The following is a 22,220-nucleotide window of genomic DNA, read 5'->3' as shown; positions in this document are numbered from 1 at the left end:
AGTCTGTATTACAGGGTTGTGGTTTTTTTTGCTTGCACTAATGAAAATTTCAGCAGCCACATTATTTTATGAATGTCAAAAATCTATTGACAGCATTTGGCTTCATTGTTTCTATTGATTGCTTTTTATTATTTTTTTTTCCCAAAGCGATCTGTATCTTACAGCACTAAATCTACTTTTCAATTGCTTTGAATGTCCCACAGTTTTTAATGAAACTGTGCCTTGTTTGGCAAAAAAGAAATATTTTGCTGCTGTTTGGTCCCTGAAGCTTGATGCGGTTCAGGGTTTGTTGTTTTTAACATTGGCTGAGAGGCAGGCAAATGCCTCTTTGCGCCTGTAGTTTTATTATAAATAACCCAGCTAGAAAAACACAGAAGGGCACTAGCCATCTTGATACGTAAATATCTGTCTCTGGGTTTGTGCTGACTGTGTTGACATCTACAGCAAGTTGTCTTTAATCCTTCTGCAATTCAGATTTTGTAGGATTGCATTAATTGAACGTGTGTCTTGGTGTTTTTGGGGCAACGCAAGGAGGTTTATCAGCCTTGCCGTGCTGGAAGCGTTCTTAAATCGTGTTCCTGAATACGAAGAGTTTATACCTTCAAGACAAACACCTTGCTGGTTACATGTGAGGCTTTTGGAAGGGACCTCGAACAGCAAAATGTTGTGTTGCGCTTTGGCCGAGGCTGCAGTCAGCAGGACTAGTTGGCTTTTAAATTACTTTCCCTCAAGCAACCTTGTGATTTCTTCTGATGGAATAAGATGTCAGTCGTATCAAATGCAATACCCCATCTTATTTCTTAGGTGATTTCTTATGTTTTCGGATGAGCGGCCCAGCGGTTATTTGAGAAAGCTTAGGTCTCTTGTTTGGGCGTCACGACTTCTTACCTGGCTAATTGGATTGTGACAGCGCGCTGAGCTGTTGAGTGACGCAGCGTGTCTCACTGGAGTTGGCGGAGCCCGTTGAGCGAGCCCCTGTGTAAAGACTAGCTTGAGCTGTTACCTGGGAATTGTGGTGTTGATTTCGGATGTTCTTTGGTCTTTCCTTGGTCACTCTCCTTCTTCTTGACGTTCTCTTTTGGTTTTATGTTTGGAGGTGGTTTTGGTTTTTTCAGTCTTGGTTTACGAAATCATCTTCTGTTAACCTGCTGCTTTGTTTTCCTTTTTAGATTCAATCATTGTGGAACTAAGCTATTGGTATAAAGTACAGTAACTGGTAGGAAGAGAGCTGAAGATAAAAACCAGAAATAAAAGTTTGGGAGAATGGTAAGAGAAAACACGTTCAGCAGTTTTTATTCCTGGTGTTCTGCTCTAATGGTCTTAGTTGTACCAAATGACAGGTATTCTCTGAAATAGCGGAAACTTTGTCTCGGAACTTGGCCGGGTAATTTTTAGGAGTCTAAATCTGTAAAAAAATGGAGGAAGGTGCGTTTCTGTTGAAATTAGTGGAAATAGAAAATCCTCAGCAAGCTGCAGGGTGGCACCCGGTGAGCTGATGGTACCTTCTGGTGACTCCTCCAGTAAATACAAAACTTTCCTCTAAAGCCCGCTTTGTGAAAAGGTAGGATTAAGTATATTAAAAATAAAAAAATAGGGAAAGTCTAGCGAATATTTGTAAGACGGAGCGATTGAGAGGTGAAGTGGACAGGCAGCACAGAGTCCACCGCAGCAGAGGTAGTGTGGAATGAGTCGGGGAAAGAATTCGTCTGTGTGCTGCTGGGTGGCGGAGGTGGCCGGTGGCGGAGGTGGCCGGTGGCGGAGGTGGCCGGTGGCGGAGGTGGCCGGTGGCGGAGGTGGCCGCAGCCCGTGGTGGCCGCGGCGCTGCAGTGCCAGGCGTTGGCCGCTGGAGGACAGCCGTGCTCCACCAGGCTGGCTGCTGCCGGGGGGGTGGGTGGGTGCCACAGGTGACTCCATAGGGAGAGAGAAGCATCTCTAAAGAAGAAATAAGGGTGTCTTAGTTTCTTTACTGAATGGTTGTAAGAGGCCGCCTACCTATTTCACATGTTTGTGCACCCCTCGTTGTGAGCATCCTTTGAACAAAGTCTTCATAGGATGGTTTAGGTTGGAAGAGACCTTAAAGACCCTTGAAGTCCCACCCCCCTGCCCTGGGCAGGGACACCTCCCACCAGCCCAGGTTGCTCCAAGCCCCATCCAATCTGGCCTTGAACACCTCCAGGGATGGGGCAGCCACAGCTTCTCGGGGCACCCTGCGCCAGGGGCTCACCGCCCTCACAGCAAAGAATTTCTTACAAATATCTCATCTAAATCTCCCCTCTTCCAGTGTAAAACCGTTACCCCTCGTCCTGTGGCTCCCCTCCCTGATCCAGAGTCCCTCCCTAGTTCTCCTGGAGCCCCTTTAGGGACTGGAAGGGGCTCTCATGTCTCCCTGGAGACTTCTCTTCTCCAGGCTGAACAACCCCCACTCTGTCAGCTTGTCCTCGGAGCGGAGAGGCTCCAGCCCTCGCAGCATCTCCATGGCCCTTCTCCCTTTGGTCTCAGCATAAGCCTGCATTTCTAGGCTTGCAAATTTTCCTGACAACATGAGCCATATCCCAAAGTCTTCATGTGAATGAGTGGCTGATCTCTTCCTTGGCGGACGCAGGATTTTCTGGTGTGCAAGTCTGAGGTGAAGCCTTCCTGCCACTCCACTGGAGGACCCGCTTCTGCAGGAGCCTAGAGGATACTGGCAAATCTTGGCTTGCTTTCGGGTGACTTAGCAGGCTTGTTACTTACTTTGATGTTGGCAGTTAATGGGAAGGTCCTCATGAGACCTCCCCCCCCCCCCCTGCTCAGAGCTGCCTGTGCTTGTGTCAAGGTTGCCAACCTCTGCTCTGTTCCTCTACAAGGCACCAAAATGGAATTGCATTCGCTCTGTGGATGGGCTTTTGCCATTTTTTCCCCTCCATCTTAAATCTTTAGTTGCTATCCCCCAGCCATTTGCCACGTTTTTATATCTTGTTTAGCTCTGTCCTTCCTTTACTTGTTCGAAGACTTTTGGTCACCTGAAAAGGCTTCTTCTCCTTTCTCTCTGCAAATACTTGAGATAATTGAAAAACAGTTTGGTCCGATTGCTTCACAGTTGCTGGAGGCCAAAGACCGGCGCTCCGTTCTGATCGCCTGCTGGCTAGTGTTAAGTACTTACATCATCTTGTGTACTTCAGCTGTTTGTCCATATGGATTTGCTCTGGCTTGAAAAGCTGATGGGTGGTAAAGGAGAGGAGAGGCCGGATCCCTGCAGGGAGCGCGCATGAAGCCATATGTCACTATTTCTGGGTATCTGGTGCCCCCTGGAGACTGCTGCTGCCCACGACATAGTGAATATCAAGACTGCACAGTAATAGATGTCCCTAGTCTGAGCAGGCTGAAGAACAATATGAGCTGGATTGTTCTGACAGCATAAGTGGAGGATGCTGGAAAAGGCAGTACGTAAAAGCAAGGACTCTCTGAAAATAACAATTCCATGTCTTGTAATTCTTAGAGCTAATGAAGCCTGTGTTTTGTGTTTATGTATTTCAAAAAAAATGAGTGTGTAAGATTAAGTGTAGATATTTGAAATTAGTACAATGTGAGATTTAAGCGTTGCACTCACAGGACAGGTTAAATAGACTCTGTTAGCCAGTCTCAGAGGCCAGTCAGTCTAACAGGAAAATGTGGAATTCTCGTATCAAATCTGGAATTGGAATCTCAACTTTATCACAAGGTTCGTAAGGAAACTGGCATTTTTGATACTTGTTTCAGCAGTAAAATTGACTTTGGTACCTTTTTAGCAATTAAATGAGGGTTAATAATAAATTGTATCCTGATGCAGGGAATGTATTTGACACGGTTGTGGAATCTGCTCTCATTTTTCCCAAGTAAGCCACCTGAAACAGAGATAAATTTGAGAAATACTCCTTTACTATGATTTTTATTATTTTTGTTTGGGAGAAAAAGACATAGCTGCAAAACGATAATTTCTTTTAGCCGTTATTACTCTTGAAACAACCTTCCTTCAGCATGAGAACACAGGAATTCCGTGTTTTACCCTGAGCGCAGAGAAGAATGCTGGATGGTCCTAGGAGGAAGAATTCAATGTTACGCTTGCATGTTGCTATTTGCGGAGTTACAGTTAAGGCCCACCCAAATACTGAGCTTCAGTATTGTTATTTGTTTATGACTGTGTGAGTGGATTTAACCCAGGTATCACGAGAAATTAGAGTCTACCAGCTGAGTCCGCATCATTTAAATTGAAGTAACATTGTACTTGAGCCTTGGCTGCCTGCCGTGGCTCGTTTGGCCCGAAGAGGGCACCATGTATCATCCTCTGCTCACAGACCAGGCAGTGCCCAGAAGTGGGAGCAGGAATTGAACTCCAGGCTGCTTGCAAGAAATATACTTACTGGATTATGTCCTTTTTATTTTTGTTGTTGTTCAGAGAAGTTTAAACGTATAGGAAATAGTAGTTGTTCGACATGGAACAAGTGAGACTTAAGTTCTTGTGCACAATTCTTAGTGCTTTTTCTTCCTGGAAAAGTTCTGCAGTTCTCAAATGTAATACTTTTCTTTAAGGTTGGCTTTTTGCTTTTAACAGTATGTTATTTTTGTTCCTTTAAAACTTATAGCCAAAGACTGCCTGTGATATTGCTAAGCTATGTGAAGTGACTAAACAAGCTCAATAAGGAATAATACTGCTGTACGTCTTGCCTGTGGGATTTGTGGTCTTTGAGAAACGGGAACATGCATATCACTTAGTCTCTCCTCCTCGCTTTCCTTCCTTTCCAAGAAACTGGTATGGTTGTCTCACTTCAGGCAGTGTTCTGTGATTGCCTAGGCTTACAGTGGCAATAGGCTCGTGGAGACCTACAGCTCTCAAGTCCTGTTTTCTGGATAGGATTGCAATATGTTGCTGCTGTTGAGCTGGTTGTTTCCAGTTAGGCCACTTGTCCCTCTGTGGGGTTTGTGCGTTGTTAAAATACACTGGATGGCATACAGCATTCATTCTCTTGTTTTTACAGCAGGAAGGTGAAATGGAAGGTGAGGCAGTCGAAGCTATTGTGGAGGAATCGGAAACGTTTATTAAGGGGAAAGAGAGAAAAACCTATCAGAGACGCCGCGAAGGTGGGCAGGAGGACGATGCTTGTCACATACCACCAAACCAAGCAGATGGAGGTGAAGTAGTGCAGGATGTCAACAGTGGGGTGCAGATGGTGATGATGGAACAGCTGGATCCAACTCTTCTTCAAATGAAGACTGAAGTAATGGAAGGTGCAGTGCCTCAAGAAACGGAGGCCACGGTGGATGACACGCAGATCATCACACTTCAGGTTGTTAATATGGAAGAGCAGCCTATAAACCTTGGTGAGCTTCAGCTAGTTCAAGTACCTGTACCAGTGACTGTACCTGTTGCCACCACGTCTGTGGAAGAACTTCAGGGAGCTTATGAAAATGAGGTTTCCAAAGGAGGCCTGCAAGAGGGAGAGCCCATGATCTGTCACACCCTCCCTTTACCAGAAGGCTTCCAAGTAGTGAAAGTGGGTGCAAATGGTGAGGTGGAGACACTGGAACAAGGTGAACTTCAGCCACAGGAAGATCCCAATTGGCAAAAAGATCCAGACTATCAGCCACCAGCCAAAAAAACAAAGAAAAACAAAAAGAGTAAGCTTCGCTACACTGAGGAAGGCAAAGATGTGGATGTCTCTGTGTATGACTTTGAAGAGGAGCAGCAGGAAGGTTTGTTGTCTGAGGTCAATGCAGAAAAGGTGGTGGGCAATATGAAGCCACCTAAACCAACGAAAATTAAGAAGAAAGGTAAGCTTCCCATCTGCAAGTGGATTTTGAAAATGTATTTGTTATGGTGGGACCTTGCAGTACGATTGAAGTGACTGAGTAGATGCAAGTGGGAGTAAAGCTCACATGCCCAGTGTCACTTACTCTTTATATAAGGGTACTCAGTCCTATGGTTTCTTGGGCAAACCTCCCATCTCTTCCATCCAGGCTATAAAAGAGCTCATTTTCCTCAAGTGCGATGCTGTGGCATTAGTGTTACCCTATAACTACAATTGAAAAGAGTCTTCTCTTTGCTGTAATACGTATGTAAGAGTTTGTGTACGTGTGGTTTACATCAGGAAGCCAACGTATAATTAGTTCTGTGGGTTTTTCCTAACCAATTGCTGGGTAGGGTAGATGGCGCAAAATACAGCGATAGGTATGTTTGATTTTTCTTAAAACTGTAAATTGAGGACCCCTTCTTAGAGTGGAGAAGGAACGTTGAGTGCTGGCGTACTAATGAAAACTGAAGCCAAGCCAGCCGATAGGCACTGACTGTTCCTGAGGATATGCAGTTGGATTTAATGGTACATGATGGTTCCTTGTAGTAGTTACACCTCCAAGAACCTTTGCTTTTCCCTGCCGATCTCTTACGTTATGCAGTAATCCACAGTACTGTCAGGAGTAAAGCTGATTTCCTTCATGGCTAGGTGTAAAGAAGACATTCCAGTGCGAACTGTGCAGTTACACTTGTCCCCGTCGTTCCAACTTGGACCGCCACATGAAAAGCCACACTGATGAAAGACCACATAAGTGCCATCTCTGTGGCAGGGCTTTCCGGACAGTCACGTTGCTGAGGAACCACCTCAACACTCACACAGGTACTCTTGCTTTTGCCTACATTGTTTTTCGTAGGATCTGTCATTATAACGGGTGTAAAACCAGGATGGATCTATCTTGAATCTAATTCCTCTTACAGAACAAGCTATGAAGGAAGAAACCATGCAGCGCTGCTGTTTGTTTCTCATACAAATGCAGTTGTTTTCTGCCTGGCCAGGTCAGGTGCAGAGCTTGTCCTGTACACAGGTATAATTAAACTGATCCTGGGCTTGATCTGAAATTACCTGAAGTTACAGAAAAGTTCCATTTGTCTTGAACGTTAGTACTTCTGTTCTAAGCTTTGTGTTGCCACTGCTGCTTGCAAAAGAGGAAGATGAGAATGAGGCTTGGAGCTAAACATAAAATAACAAAAGAAAATGTCCTGGTTTCCTCTGGAATAGAGTGAATTTTCTTTCTAATAGCTGCAGTATTTTGGATTTAGTGTGAGAAGAATGCTGATAACACATATTCTTTTAGTTGTTGCTAAGTAATGTTTGCTTTAGTCAAGGACTGTTTTGGCCTCCCGTCGAAGACGAGAGGGAGCATAGACAGGACAGGCTGGCAAAGGGATATTCCATACCATAGACGCCACGCTCGGTATATAAGCGGGGGCTGGCTGGGGGGGGGCAGGAATCTGCAATCGCAACTTGGGATGGGCTGGACAACTGATCACGGGGTGGTGAGAGCAACTTCTGTTGTATCACTTTTTGTATATTATTTTATCATTATTATTATTGTTATTCTCCTCTTCCATTACTGTTCTATTAAACTGTCTTTATCTCAACCCAAGAGGCTATTTTCCCTTTCCCCTCCGTCTCTCCCTCTTCTCCCTACCCCACCAGGCGGGAGTGAGCGGTTGCACGGTCCTAGTTGCTGGCTGGGGTTTAACCGTGACAAAAACCTAACCCCAAGGAATAGATCATAAACTTGACCAATAAAACTTATGGCTAGGAACTGTATCACATTTCTGTTGCTCCTTAATAAAGTTTCTGATATCAAACTACAGCTAATTGAACTGTAACTAAGCTTGTTGTGACCTTTCTACCAAAAAAAAAAAAAAAGCAGAGTTCGTATCTCTCTCTTTCTTTGTGTACTTACCTTATGTCTAACTGGGTGGTTTGAAATTTGTAAATAACCAAGTGATATGAAAATAAGGGAGTCTTTCTTCATTGAAAGGATACTAATTCTGAGCTCTTTAATCCATCAGTTATGAAAAGTTGTGACTCTCATGTATTTCTTGGTGGTCTAATCTAATCTTTCAGAACACGAAAGCAATGTTGCTAATTCACTTTAAAAAAAAAAAAAAAAGGCTCAAAAAACACCACCCCAAAACCTGTCCCATATTTTCTTTTGTCACTAAATCTGAATGTCATTTGTCTTCCTGTTTTGCTGCAAACAATTAGGTACTCGCCCTCACAAGTGCCCAGACTGCGACATGGCCTTTGTGACCAGTGGAGAGTTGGTTCGGCATCGCCGCTACAAACATACCCATGAGAAACCATTCAAATGTTCAATGTGTGACTATGCTAGTGTGGAGGTATGTTAGCTAATTGTTACAGCACTGAATACTTCCTTGTACGCTTCAAAGCCTGTTCGCCATCTGTTAGAAACTCTGTTCTCAGGCATTTCCTCTCTGGCCATTTGTTTAAAAGGCTCTGAGCACAAAAAGTTTTAAATCAGATCTGCTCTTGGAAGAAAATGGTGGGGTTTCCTCGGTTAATGGGAAAACAGTTTGAGAGCGCTTATGCACAGAAATCCTAGGTGATAACCATTTCCTCTTGGGAGACAATAGTTGTTGTCATTGTTTCTTAAATTATTTGGCCTTAAAGGATGATTGCAGGAATTGTAGTGTGCTCCGTGTTGGAGGAGGCAGCCATCTCCTGCTGCAGTGGGGTGTATTTTCAGACGAGAGGTGCCAACCCGTTTTAGAAGAGTGCATTCTGCCCCTTGTCTGTTCATGCCGTTAAGGTGACTGTAGCCAAAACTAATGAGCCTCTGCCTCAATATTGGTGAAAAGCAGCTTTGCTGATATGGGGTGACTGTCTAATTTGCTCAAGTCAATTAAGCTTTCTGGAATGCTCTCCCTTATGCAGTATTGGTACTTATGCTACAGGACAGCTTTTATATTGTGGTAGGAAATTTGAGCAAGATGATGAGCAACATAATGTAAAAAAAAAAAAAAAAAAAAAAAAATGGGATACTTGCAGTGGAAGAAAGCTGTACAGCGGGAGAGGTTGAGTAAGGGGCTTTCGGCTTTTTTCTTCCACCCACGCTGTGGCTGCAGTGCTGTAATTCCAGGCCCTGTGATTTGAGTGCTGAATGAATTGCATGCAGTGGTTTTCATAGTATGAATTAGGAGAGAATAACCAAGTTGGTTCTTACATGAGCTTCTGCTGCATTTTGTAGACGTAGGTTGGTGATTAAGCAGTGTGGTCATGTTTGAGCAGAAAATGCCTTAACGTTTGTGTTCATGCTGACCTTTAAGCTGGGTTTGTGCCTTCTAGATAAAAGCAGGCGAGGAAAGGGATTAAGTCACCTTGTTGATCATAGAACTAGATTTTTTTGTTGTTGTTCTTTGCAAGAAATTGATTTATCTTATCCCAAGTAACTGGAGATGACCCAAGGAAGCACCCTTTGGAGAAAAAATATACTATACGGGGGACACTAACCCCCTGCATTGTTCCTTGGGTGCGTGCTTTCCCCAAACACTGTCTTGTGTCTCTCCAGGATACTTTCAAATTTTAGTGTGTCTTCAGATGCTGAGGTGGTCAATAACAGTAAGGTGAGCGTTGAGCAAGACTGGGAATGCAATTGGGAGGGGAAGTGGAGCGGGCAGGAGTGAGCGGCTATGTGCTGTGTAAAAATGGCATTGAAACATGCTGGTTTAGTGGCAAGATAAAAATAAAAATAATCTGCCTCAAACTCTTGACTGATTTCTTGTACTTTTGGCAATCTGACCTGCTCATCTGTGCTAACCTCAGCCTTGCTTTTGACTTCCAGGTTAGCAAATTGAAACGCCACATTCGTTCTCACACTGGAGAGCGTCCGTTCCAGTGCAGCTTGTGCAGCTATGCCAGCAGGGATACCTACAAACTGAAGAGGCACATGAGGACTCACTCTGGTATTGATGCCACCTTTTTTTAGTGCGTTGTTTATGTTTTAGCGTCAGAGTGCTGAGACTGTGCCCAGTGTGTGCCAACGCTCTGGAACAGCAAAAGAAATACTATTCTGTAGTTTAAAGCCTTCATAAAGTCTGTAGCTGGAGAGAATACACCGTGATTCGTAAGCGCTAGTAAATTCATAACCTGATAGTAATTGCTGCACTGACAAATGAGCTTGGAGGTTTCTGATTTCCAGTTTGACTGTGAGGTGATAAAATACAGGCACTTCTTCTAGTGTGAGCAGAAGAAACTTCTATCGTCAGTGTTCCGCTTCCAGTTGAACTTCATGGGCATTTACTGTTCCATGCTTGAGTGTAGTTGCAAAAGCATCTCATGCATGTTATTTTGTAAAAATGCTAAATCTTTTCTTCAATAGAAAAAGAGATGGTTTTAGCACAGAGCGTTACTGGAGTCATATTGCTAAAGTGGAAGGGGAAAAAAATGCCCTTGCCATGTATATGAGAGTATTCAGAACCCGCACGCCCAAAAAAATCTGATGCCACTTGCTGTCTTCTGACAGCCTGTGTTGGTCTTCCATGCATTTCTCAGAGTAAGGATAGTAATTTCACTTACTTGCTTAAAGATTGAACTCAAGTCTCTTTGTAGAAAGATGTGTACTGGAGCTAAAACTTTTGGAGAAAGAGTTATTGACCTCTCTAGAGTTACTCTTTCTATCAACTAGCTGTCCGTTGCAGGTTTCTGGGATGTTGTTTTGTTTGTGGCTTTTTGGTGAGATTTTGTTTTAATAAAAGTACTCGTGCTATTTTTTTTTTGTTGTCGTTTTGCTACTGAAGGAGAGAAGCCATATGAATGTTACATCTGCCATGCTCGCTTCACTCAGAGTGGTACCATGAAGATGCACATTTTGCAGAAGCACACGGAGAATGTGGCCAAATTTCACTGTCCTCACTGTGATACTGTTATAGCGAGAAAGAGTGACTTGGGTAAGTATCTCACAAAAGTAGCCATTGGGTGAAGATGCTATAAAACACTTTCACAGAATTACAGTTCCTATAACCCAACTGCTGTCCTTTGGGTTTGTTTTTTTTTAACCTAATAGTTCTGGTAACTGTACAACATGCAACACATCTAAGCCTGTGCTTCTGGTAATACTGCTTTTAGCTTACAGTAGTTGCTGTAAACTTTGAGAATTTTCAGTTTCTTTTCGTTATTTGAGAATGCAGCATGTTTTCCAAGTGTACAAGGCAAGTCGCTGTTTTCAGGCCCATAGATGCGAGGCGTTTATTGAACTTGGACTGAGGTTACGACTGCATATGGATTAGGGTCTGAAAATCCAAAAGGTCACTTGGCTTGACATCCTGCACGTTGGAGGCCGTTAGGTTTCATGCAGAGATATTTTCCTCAAGCTAAAAGGTGTGAATTAGACCAAATAGTTTAATTTCTTGGGATGTGGAGCTGTGTGCCACAGACAGGGTAGGAGAGACTGAGACTCCCCTTGCAGTAGGGGAGTTTTGATCTAGTGGGTGGTACCCAGTGTGATTCCGGCAGGCGAGCTGTCTTTTACGTTATACAAGAAGGTGAAAAATAATATCACACCCAGAGCAGCTGAAGAGAAGGAAGAAGCCACAATTTGGCAGAACTTTCTGTCTATAAACAGAATACCACCCAAGTAATGGGAAGGCAGGCTCCCTTCCAATAAAGGCAAGCGTAAAGTGCTACAGGGAGAGGCAGTTTGAGAGGATGGCAGTCAGTTGATGTCAGGAGCAAACGAGCTGATTTACGACAGAGGAAAACTGATGTTAGCTGTGAAGAATTTCTTCTAATAATGCTTTAGTCTACCCTAACTACCCCGTGCAGCTGTGGTATGCTCTTAGTTGGGGGATTTTAAAGAAGTGACTGAAACCTCTGTCGAGGATTATCTGCTGGTATCCCTGTTGTCTTCTAGCCCTGTCCCTCTGACTTCTAATCCTGTTTCCCCACGTGTATTACCTGGCTTCTGGCTGTATCCAGGCAGTCTGCAGCAGTGTTAACCATAACAGTCCACAAGATGCTTTAATTTGACGATCACACGTTATCAAATGCAAACGTACTGCATCAGCACAGATTGCAGCTAATAACCAAATCTAGAATCACGTGGAAAAACTTGATGGCGTTTTTCTGCAAAACCTTTCTGTTTAGAAATTGTTGCTTTTAATCATGAGTCTTTTAGGTTTTTAGTTTAATCCTAAATTAACTGTTTCACTTGTGCCTTGAGCTTAAGAGTATGTGGAGGGAAGAATGCTCAGGGACTGTGGGCTAGTCTCTCATGCCTGGAAAGCCGTGGTGACGAGAGCCTCTGATTCTTTTCCTCCTAGGTGTCCATTTGCGAAAGCAGCATTCCTACATCGAACAAGGCAAGAAATGTCGCTACTGTGACGCTGTGTTTCATGAGCGGTATGCCCTTATACAGCATCAAAAGTCTCACAAGAATGAAAAGCGCTTCAAGTGTGACCAGTGCGATTATGCATGCAGACAGGTAAGCTGGTAGGACTGGCACCCCTTAGGAGTGTTAGAACAGGAACTAGGAATACGAGGTCGAAATCTTAGCTGTTAAGTTTGACCAGCTGTCAAGATCAAATTAGCTCTCTAAATCTTTCGAAGGGTGTGAAGGAAAGTTCAGTGGGCTTTGCTTCTTGATGGTGTAATGCTCCCCTGTGGAGAAGTACCTCCTAAGTCACAACCTTGATGTATCTGTCGACGAAGGGATAAGACTCCATACAGGATGGAAGTAGCTAGGGCTGACTGTGCCATCAATCATGTTCTCACATTCCTGCAGAATCATCCTTTCCTTGATATTAAGGATAAAGTTTTGGCCTCCTTTTAGCTGCAGATCTGCTCTTCTGCATCCATATGTCCGAGTTCTCAAGTTACTTTCCGTGTCTCGCTTGTCCCTGTCAGGAGCGGCACATGGTCATGCATAAACGGACCCATACTGGAGAAAAGCCTTATGCCTGTAGCCATTGCGATAAAACCTTCCGTCAGAAACAGCTCCTCGATATGCACTTCAAACGATACCACGATCCCAACTTTGTCCCTGCTGCCTTTGTCTGTTCCAAGTGTGGCAAAACATTCACTCGCAGGGTAAGGGGGTATACTGTTTTGAATTGGGGGGGGGTTGGGATGGAATGAGGCTTTTAGGCAAGGGGAGGGGAATGTGTTTGCTCAAAAGGAAAGGTGGGTGAGGTACCAGGCAAGGTACTTGATCTTTTAAATAGAGCATTTCTTTCTGAGAGGAAGAGAGAGGGGCAGACCTGGGATAATTCAGAATTAGTACTAGGCTGTATTAGCGCTGATATAATGAACAATGTGAAAACGAAACTTTATGAATAAAAGTTAATGATATTTACCCATTTCCTCTAAGTAGGCTTCCTTTTAAAAAAAAAAAAAAAAAAAAAAAAAAACCCAAAGAAAAAACCCCCACCATAAGTTACCAGAAGTGTGTTGCAAAATACAGAGCCAGAATTTCTGATCTTGAATTCAATGCATGTTGTATTTTTTTTTTGTTGCGTTTTTTCTCTTTCACCGAGTAGAACACAATGGCCAGACACGCTGATAACTGCTCTGGCCTAGATGGTGGAGAAGGAGAGAATGGAGGAGAGACAAAGAAGGGCAAACGTGGCCGAAAGAGAAAGATGCGGTCTAAGAAAGAAGATTCCTCCGATAGTGGTAAGAAACAGCTCAGTACCTTTGAGAATTGCAGGCCTGTGATTCACTGTGTGTGTTAGCTGTTAGTTTGCCCGTTCCGCAGGTTTGTCCTGACACTTGAAGGCTTTTATCTAGCTGGCAAGCAAAAAATGGTAGTACAGGGCCAAGTGCCTGCCTGTGAGGGACAGTATGGATTCTGCTGTGTGGTTCGGTCCTGTCTGTTCTTCTCTGTGTGAAGTTTTTTTGGTAATGTTTTCAGTGTCCCAAAAGAAAGTGTCTTTCTGTGTTGCGCTGCTATGAAATGGCACATGCTGCTGCTTCACTGCTACTGGGTAGCATGTGGCATGTCCAAAAAACCCCGATGCTGAATAGTTGGGCCTCTTCCGTGCAGGAAGGCTGGCAGCATCCAAGAGAATGGTGGAGAAAGTGTTACCAATTTATGGACTGTTGGGACAGGCCTGTTGAGCCAGTTAAAGGGTCAAGGAGCTGGTGGTATCTTCTGCTTCACATGTGTGTTTGCACACATACTGGTGGCCTTTGAGGGGCTCTTGACTTTCTGGACAGTGTGCCATGAAGATGGGTTAGGTGTGCTTTTTAATAGGGTGGTTACTGTCTCTAAGCTTCACTAGCACGGGGAGATGACAAACGGTTGCAGCAGATAGCGATAACCTTCACTGTAGGATTAATTGTGAAGGAAGAACCCATAGTCCTCCATCTTGGTGGAGGAAAAACTTAAGTCATATCTTCAGCAGGAAAATCAAAGTGGAGTCTCAAGACCAACCACTTCAAAGATGATTCGGCAAAAACAGTGTTGCTGATTAGTCTTTTATCTGAAGTGCTTTACGTAATTAGTCAAGGAGCATAGGTTGGGAGAACAGGGATCTTACACACACTCTAGCCAGAATCTGAAATTTTTACGTGGCAAACGGGTTTTACAGGAAAAGAGACAAGTATGGTCAACTTGCTTCGGCAAAGGTTGACTGCAAAAACTCCATAGAAACAAGCGTTTTGAATTCATGTTGATATAGGTATTTGAAGAAGTGTGTTACAATCGGGTCGGTAAACCACGTGTAACTAGTTGTTCATTTAAAACCATGAAAAGATCTTGGAGGCAGAAAGAGTAAAATATAACTGCCTTGATGGAAGGTAATTCAAAACCTGGGATTCTGTAGTATCTAGCCCTTTAACAACTGATTTGTAGGCTTCCAGTGAGTTTAGCCTATTGTAAAAACCTTAATTTTTATTTAGTTGGTATGGTCTGGGGTTCAAAACAGTTTTTGGAGAAGCTGCTCAAGTCATGCTTGTTAGATGAACTGATGAGTGTTGTACGATTGTGACTCGGATTCCGGGACTGAGAGAATCCCTTCAGTCTCAGTCTGGGCTGACTTCCTCAGGAATCGGTTGATAGATGGTGAAGAATTGACTGATGTGAGCTGAGTAGCAGGAAGAAAGGGAGGTCCTAACCACATGCTTGGAGAATTGCATTATTCAGTGTTGTTCTTATCTCTAGATCTGCAGTTTCATGAGTTTCGGCAATACCTAAAAATGGTGAGCAAAGCTGTGGCGAAACAGACACATCTTTTGCTAATGGGAGAAATATCAAATAGGAAATGATGGTTTTGTCTCCCATCTGGCCTGTCTGCCCTAAACTAGACTCTTAGTTGATACTCATCGAGTTGAGGGGGGGGGGAGTAAAGAAGCTCTAAAAAGGTGGGACCTGAGAAATCAAGTAAATGAAGGAAATTTCACTTGGGGAATATACCTTGAGTGACTGTGTAAAAATAATGCAGCATATACATGCCGTGGTGTATGTAAGGGACAGTTTATTTGTGCTTTTTTTTCCCCTTTAGTCAAATATGCCTTATGTAATGGCCCTTTCATTCATGAGTGAAGCTACTCTTCTATGCAGAAGTTTAAGGGCAATCACTTTGCTGTCCAAACGATGTTAACCTATCTGAGATCTTCTACTGCTTATTTTGTCTGCTTGGTTTTGCCCGGGGTGTTCTGAATATGTCAGTCGTTCTAACTTAGTTACTAAGGAGTGTTCTGAAGAGTAAAGTCTAGAGCAATAAGCTCAGTTAACAACAAAAGTTGCTAAGAAAAAAAACCAACCCAAACCACCTCCCAGCTTGCCACAAGGACTACTGGATTGGAATCAGCTCCAAAGCACAATGAGGTGCAAAGAGCTGGTGTGAATGGGAGGTGCCACCATAAATCCCTTGAGTAGATAGGGCCTTGTAAAAAAATACCGTATTAGAGCTGTCCTGTCTCTGAAGAGAGGTCTCAGGGAAGATCATCTTGGTCACTGGTTGGTAAATTGTATGTTGATGACCCTGGAAAGCATGGTGAGTGGTCTGCAGGGCTGTCTTCGCCCGTAACGCCTATGAACGCCCCAGTTTTGTGGGGTTCTGCCACATTCAGTTTGAGATTTTGAGGTCTTGGACATAAGTCCCAGTGTCTGGGAGCTGCTGCCCTGGTTTCCTATCTACTCTGCGGAGAAAGGCTGAAGTATGGCAGCGCCCTTTCTGGCAGGCTGGGAGACTTGCTCTTGAATCCCTCTTGGGCTGTAGCGTTTCACAGAGATACTGCAGTGGTCGCTACCACTATGTGCAACTGGCCTCTCTTATCCTCTTGCCCCTCTATTTTTCCCCACACCTCCAAATCACCTCAGCCACTCCCCGAAGTATCCCATAAGTAGTCCTGTGTGATCCAAAACTGCCTTTCCCCTCAAACCATTGTGTCCCACCCCCAGCCAGCACCACCCCACACACCCCTTAGTCTGAAACTGGAGAGTTGCTCCCTGAGATTCATCATGGGGTTTCATGCCTGGACAATGGGATTGATGGCTCTCTGGGGAGTGGCTGGGACAAGATGGACAAGTCCTTGATTTGGGTTTCCACCTTCCATTGTGCACCCCTGTGCTCCTTTGGGTTGTGCAGGTGGAACTTGATGGGCTGATGGCTCTTCTGATGGCCCTGGGAGTAGCCCAGAACTGTAAAGGCTGGTCCCCTTCCAGCCTTTGTCCCTCTGAGCTCTGTTGTGGATGTTCAGAGGAGCTTTTATCTCATCATCTAACATAATTATGTTTCCTTCTGCTTTCTGAAGGACAGCTTGTTCTCTCTAATGTGAGGGTAACAGACTGACATTCTGTGCCACCAGCTTCTCGACAAAGGCCTTGTTCGCCGCCTTTCTCATCAGAGTTTGACTCCTTTTGGATGAGGATTTGATGGTGGCGCTCTCTCCATAGGTGGATATGTTTTTTTCTTGTTTAAACTGAAAACTTAACCTGATACAACGCTTCTTACAGAGGAAAATGCTGAACCAGATTTGGATGATAATGAAGATGAGGAGGAGACAGCAGTAGAAATTGAGGCTGAACCAGAAGTTGAGCCAGAGGCTCCTGCACCACCTCCCAGTAAGAAACGAAGAGGAAGACCGCCGGGCAAAACTGCCACCCAACCAAAACAATCCCAGCGTAAGTCACTTTTGGACACTTATGTGACACTGCTTGCTTGAGCTGCTTTTTCCTTGGATTTGGTAGTTCTTGCAGGAGAACTGCTCCCCTCGAGTGAGCTTATTTTAAAAGCAGATAACTGCACTTGACTCGACTTTTGCTAAGAACTCACCTTTTGCAAAGATTTCCTGGTCTTGAGGGAGCATAGCTGCGTCAGACTGGGCTAAAAGGAGAGGACAGTATTTTTTCTTTAGTAATATTCCAATTCACTGATGTGCAAACTGCTCGCTTCTTTTTTGCACCAGTTATGGTGTCTCTACTGTAGTACAGTCCCCGGTAAAGCAGCTGTCGGTACAATCACCGTGGTATTCTTACCGACGTAGGCTTCTGGAAGCATTACCACAAACGAACATACTTCAGGCCCGTAGTTCTGAGTGTAGCGTCAGTGCAGGGGTAGTTGCGACTTGACAGAGTTTTCTCCGTAAGAACAGGCAGCGATAACTGCGCAAAGTCTAAGTAAATAAATTCTAGGAACAAAGCAGGAAGGGCAAATTTGTTCCTTCAAGGGGTAAGGGCTTCCCCAGTAGCTTGGCCTGTCTGCTCAGTGCTAGAAGCGTGGTCTCTGTCCTTCCTAGAATTGATGTTGATTACTCTATAAAACCCTTTGTCCGAATCGTGTCTTGATATCAAAAGGCACCCTGGAGCTGTTGTAATGGTAGCGCATCTTCATACAGGGGCCAGGAAACAGATGCTTGATACTGGGGTGAATGCGGCAGGTCAAATCCCTCCCCGCTAGTGTGGGAGTGTGGGTTGAAGGCCCCTCCTTCCCTTTCCATGGAAGAGTCTTAAGTATCTACCGAAAAGTTAGCTGGTGAGGCGTGCAGGCCAGCTCTGGAACCAGTAAAACCCCAAATCTGTCATTTCCCCTCTCCCCCTTTGTTTTCTGCTCTTCTAGCTGCAGCAATCATTCAGGTTGAAGACCAGAACACTGGTGAAATCGAAAATATTATAGTGGAAGTAAAGAAAGAACCTGATGCGGAAACAGTAGAGGAAGAGGAGGAAGCTCAGCCTGCTGTAGTGGAAGCTCCCAACGGAGACCTCACTCCTGAGATGATTCTCAGCATGATGGACCGGTGATGGAGGAGGACCACGCTGGCTGACTGAACTGGCCTGGGCTGTGTTTAAGCGGCTCAAATCTATTTTTCCTTTTACCTTTTTTCTTGGCTTTGGGAAGTGCATCATTTTAGACCATTTTACCAAACATACTGGGAAATAAAAACTTCAAAATGATGTTAGAATGTGATTTAACTAGAAACTTGCTGTTTTATGTTAGCATTACAGGATCATGGAACATTAGGAAATATTTTTGGAGTCCTTGAGGGTTTCCTGCGAGATGCTTGATTTAGATTTTGCTCTGAACTGCATTGTAAAGCTTGGTCCAAGGGCCGCGTTTACATGCACCGAGTTTTAATATACAAAAGTGGAAGCCTTGACTAGAGTACGTGGTAAACCACTCCGGACTTGCCCTTCCAGTTCCCAGAGTCCTCGAGCCTCCTTCTCTCAGTAGTGTTTTTAACTGTAAATGCAGACTTGGGAGGGTTCTAGACTTTTAAAATGTTTTTTGGGTTTTTTTTGTTGGTTTTTTTTTTTTTTTTGCTTTCCCCCCCACTGACTAGCTCCGGTTCTCCAAGTCGGCTGCACACGGTAGTTTTGGCATGCTCCAACTGGTTTCTGTCCTTAATATGCTTTGCTTTCTGCAAAGCATTTCTGTAATGGTCAAGCTTGTAAATAACTTTTTTTTACATTTTAATCTTTTTTCCATTAATTAAGAGGTATGCAAAAATGCAGTTTAAATAAACCCCAGTATTTTAATTCCTTTCAAACTAAGTGACAAGAGAATTGATGGAGTGTAAATGTTGGAAAAGCTGTTGATAACCGATCACATAGAGAAGAGACGTACCCAGACTATTGCTTGCAGAACGAGAGAAACCCACAGGTGAAATCTGGTTTTGAAGCACACACAACTGGCATTTGGAACGTGTATAATTAACCTTTTTTTTTTTTTTTTGAGTTATAATTTCGTGACCACATTTTCTTTGCTCTATCTTGTAGTTGTATTTTGTGTTTATGAATCCTATGTTAAGGCAGAAGTGGTGATTTATAAGTGGGTCACTGCAGCCCTCAAAACCTGGGCCAGGAAATTTTCATAGGTCAGTAATTCTACAATTTTGGAACTCTGATAAAGACAAAAAAAAAAAAAGGAATAATGTGAAATACAAATGATGCCTGTATATGAACTGTCACATGTTAAAATATGTAAGCTTTTTATAGAGCCTCAGTCTTGCTGATTTCAAACAAATTTTTCTTCTATGTATCGCTTTTAAGAGAGCTATCAGTTTAGCTATCAGACTCTAGGTTGATGCATTTTTGTACTTAGCTGTACTGTGTGATATTTTTCATTATTTTAGGAAGCCAACATGGGGAAAAAAAAAATAAAATACTGTTATAAAATATGTAATGGGGTTTGAAAGCTGGGAAGGAGAATATACTGCTGTACAGCTAATAAATAATAATGGATTAACATGTGTGCTCACGGGCTGCTTTCTTTGTGTATGTGAAAGCCCCTCCTAGAAGGATGCTTCAGGCCTGTGAACGGGGACCGGCTCTTCTCTGGCGGTGTCTGTTGTCTCTCCCCTACGCCGCGAAACCGCGCTGTGCCGGCTGCAGGTGGTGAGTGCGCACGGAAGCAAGGGTGGTTAGTGCGGTGCAGCCAGCGCGGGCTCCCTGTTTGGGTACGGCAGCTCCGTTGCGGAGCAGGAGTGTAAGTGTGGAGGGATGGAGAGAGGGGAGGTGATGGAAAACATGCTGGGCTGTCCACTCTCAAACATCAGTGTTTACAGCTTTGAGCTAGAAATAATGCGGGAGTAGTTGTTGCTGTTGGTTGTTTGGGCTGTGAGTTTAAATGATGGTTTAGATAGCAGGAATATGACTTCCATGTCATTCTGGGAAGCGGGACATGATGCTTAGGTGGGGTTCCCATGGTGTGTCTTCTAGTTACCTGTGCAAGCAGCTTGGGGAACCTGCTGAGAGTAAGCAGTCGGGTAGCTGCACGCTGTGTTAGTTCAGGACAGTACCTCTCGCACTGCTGATGTCGGAGCAGCAGTCGCTGCAAGTGGCACAATAAATACTTAGTTTAAAGGAAAACTTGAAAAGTGCACAAAAGTTGTTAGATTTGGTTTTCACTAGATGTTTGGGGACTAGTTATCTGTGGTCCTGGGAGGTGGTGGTTCTTAAACTTGCCAAGGAAGGCTGGAGATCGGTGCCTGGAACCCTGAGCAGGGTGGAGGTATGTCTCAGCAGGTGGGGAGGAGGAGATGTAAGGGCGGCTTCTGTGAGGAGGAGCTGGGTCTGGCTGCAGAAGTGGATAAATCAAGTGCTGTCTCAGTTGGACCAGGAGCTCGTGTACTCACAATCCCGAAGATGCTTCAGGCAGAGGGAGTGCTCTGAAGGAGATGTAATTTTGCGTAAGCCCAGAGCCGGGGAGGCTTTGCGGTGAGCTGGAAAACTGAAGGTGTCTTTGGGATCTGTAAGGAGCTACCACTATCATCTCTTAAATCCTCTGGCTCAACCCACCGCTGGCAAGTGGGGTGTGAAAGATGTTGTGGTGGCTTTGTTTTAACTGGTGACCTGGGATGGTACCCCAAGGAGGCATCACGTGTCTTCTAGCAGAGGATGCCCTTGGTCTGCCGCAAGACCTCTGTGCGCAGCAGCCTGTGCCCTCATACCCAGGTTAGAGTGACCCCATGGCATGTGTTTCCACCTCTCCTGGAGTTCAGGGGAGCTGGAGGAGATGGCTTGATGGTGGGCTGAAAGGGAGAGACCCCAAGAGGTGTCTTTGTCTGAAGACTTACAGGTATGGTTGCTCCCAAGTAGTCTTTGATCTGCTGGTGGCGTGGTGCATTCCTTGGCGGCTCCTGCCCTGCTAGTCACAGTGAGCCTGGGGAGATGAGGCTGATCTCCAAGGGGGACCGCTGGTGGCTTCTGTTGTGCTTACCTGAGGAAACGATATCTAAGCAGCATTGTCTAGTTAATGCAATAGATATATGTAGTTGTCTTGCGTGTAGAGTGGACCTGGTCATTTATTGTGGGCTGCTTCTTGATGCTCCTCCGGAGACCCAAGGAAGGTTTTAGCAGGGATGGGGAGCAGTCACCCTGTGGCCATCCTCCTTTTCTCCTCAGCCTGCTGTGTTACTTTGCAGTCTGCTCGGTTGACCTGGTTTCTTTGTGCTTGCTCAGTCAATAGCCCTGTTACGCCGCCTGGTTTTTGGTTGATTTGAGCCGGGGCTCCTGCCTTGGGCAGGTGTCTCTGCTTGTCTGACTCTCTTGCAGGCTTCTGGTTTGCCCTTGGTGGAGCCACTCTGGAGAGATGCAGAGCAACGTCTCAGCCTGCTCCTGAGGACCTGCATCCAGGGCAGCATCTCAAGCCCAAATGTGGACAGAACATCTCTGCTCAACCCCAGTGCTGTTATCAGTGTTTGAAAAGCTGTGCCCCATGTCCTGGACCATGAGTGAAAAGCCAAGGCTAGCATGGATCCAAGGAGCATCATTGCCTCGGCCAATTACTTGGGCTGCTGTCCTGAGGGCATGCTGGAGAACGCCATCATGGATGGAGAGGGGCTGAGAGCGGCTCTACATAATTAGCGCAGCCTGCCGAAGGCTCATTTGGCTTCCAGAGGTTGAGTGCTCCCCCAGGTTCGAGGGACTAACTCCTCTTGCGTTACCAAGCAGGGGTCTAAGCCTACTTCTTTAGTCATGGGTGTCAGACTGAAGTTTTGTCGTGCTTTCTTCTGCCTCGGAGGAGGAAAAACTGAGATCTCCTACCCTCTCATCTTCACATCGTTGTAGCAGATGATTTTCCAGGTGAGGTGACGACAGATGTAGCTTGGGGACAGCGCAGGGAGGCACCTGTTGGCAGACCCTCTAAGAGGTGGAGGACACGGGGGACACCCTTGCAGAGCAGTTAGTGTTTCCCAAGCCGCCCAACTCCTGCAAGGCTTGTGGAAGGTGGGTGGAATCCAGACTGGTGCTGACGTGACCGGACTTGCGGACTGAACTGTCCTACGTTATCCTAAACTGTGGTGGTGGGAGCAGGGCAAGAGCTGAGCTGGAACTGTTGGTCTGAGCGTGCATTGAAGAGACGGCTTGAAACATGGGCCAGAGCTATCCAAAATCCAAGGAGGTCTTCAGCAGGAAGTCAGGCAGACGTGGTAGGCAGCCAACATGGACAAGCAGGAAGGGGAAAAGGAAACATACAGGAAGTAGAAGGGGGGATAAGC

At 44.9% G+C, this 22,220-nt stretch overlaps 1 protein-coding gene across 2 annotated transcripts in view; it reads left to right on the top strand.

Annotated features, from left to right (window-relative positions):
- CTCF (CCCTC-binding factor) overlaps nucleotides 1-19,465 on the top strand; it is a 38,219-nt gene extending 18,754 nt beyond the window's left edge. The window contains exons 2-11 of one of the 2 annotated variants that reach the window (XM_082489222.1): nucleotides 4,995-5,787; nucleotides 6,456-6,626; nucleotides 8,028-8,161; nucleotides 9,625-9,745; nucleotides 10,580-10,729; nucleotides 12,101-12,261; nucleotides 12,684-12,866; nucleotides 13,316-13,451; nucleotides 16,738-16,905; nucleotides 17,840-19,465. In XM_082489222.1, the coding sequence (XP_082345348.1) occupies nucleotides 5,007-5,787; nucleotides 6,456-6,626; nucleotides 8,028-8,161; nucleotides 9,625-9,745; nucleotides 10,580-10,729; nucleotides 12,101-12,261; nucleotides 12,684-12,866; nucleotides 13,316-13,451; nucleotides 16,738-16,905; nucleotides 17,840-18,021 (2,187 nt within the window). In that variant the 5' untranslated portion in view covers nucleotides 4,995-5,006 and the 3' untranslated portion in view covers nucleotides 18,022-19,465. The remainder of the gene's footprint in view (nucleotides 1-4,994; nucleotides 5,788-6,455; nucleotides 6,627-8,027; nucleotides 8,162-9,624; nucleotides 9,746-10,579; nucleotides 10,730-12,100; nucleotides 12,262-12,683; nucleotides 12,867-13,315; nucleotides 13,452-16,737; nucleotides 16,906-17,839) is intronic. The other variant, XM_082489223.1, reaches the window with a different exon arrangement.
- Nucleotides 19,466-22,220: the final 2,755 nt, after the last annotated feature.

This window comes from Vanellus vanellus, assembly GCF_965231255.1.
Source record: "Vanellus vanellus genome assembly, chromosome: 12".
Taxonomy (NCBI): Eukaryota; Metazoa; Chordata; class Aves; order Charadriiformes; family Charadriidae; genus Vanellus; species Vanellus vanellus.
The sequence above is the reverse complement of the archived record's forward strand: the minus strand, read 5'-3'. Positions and strand labels throughout refer to the sequence as shown.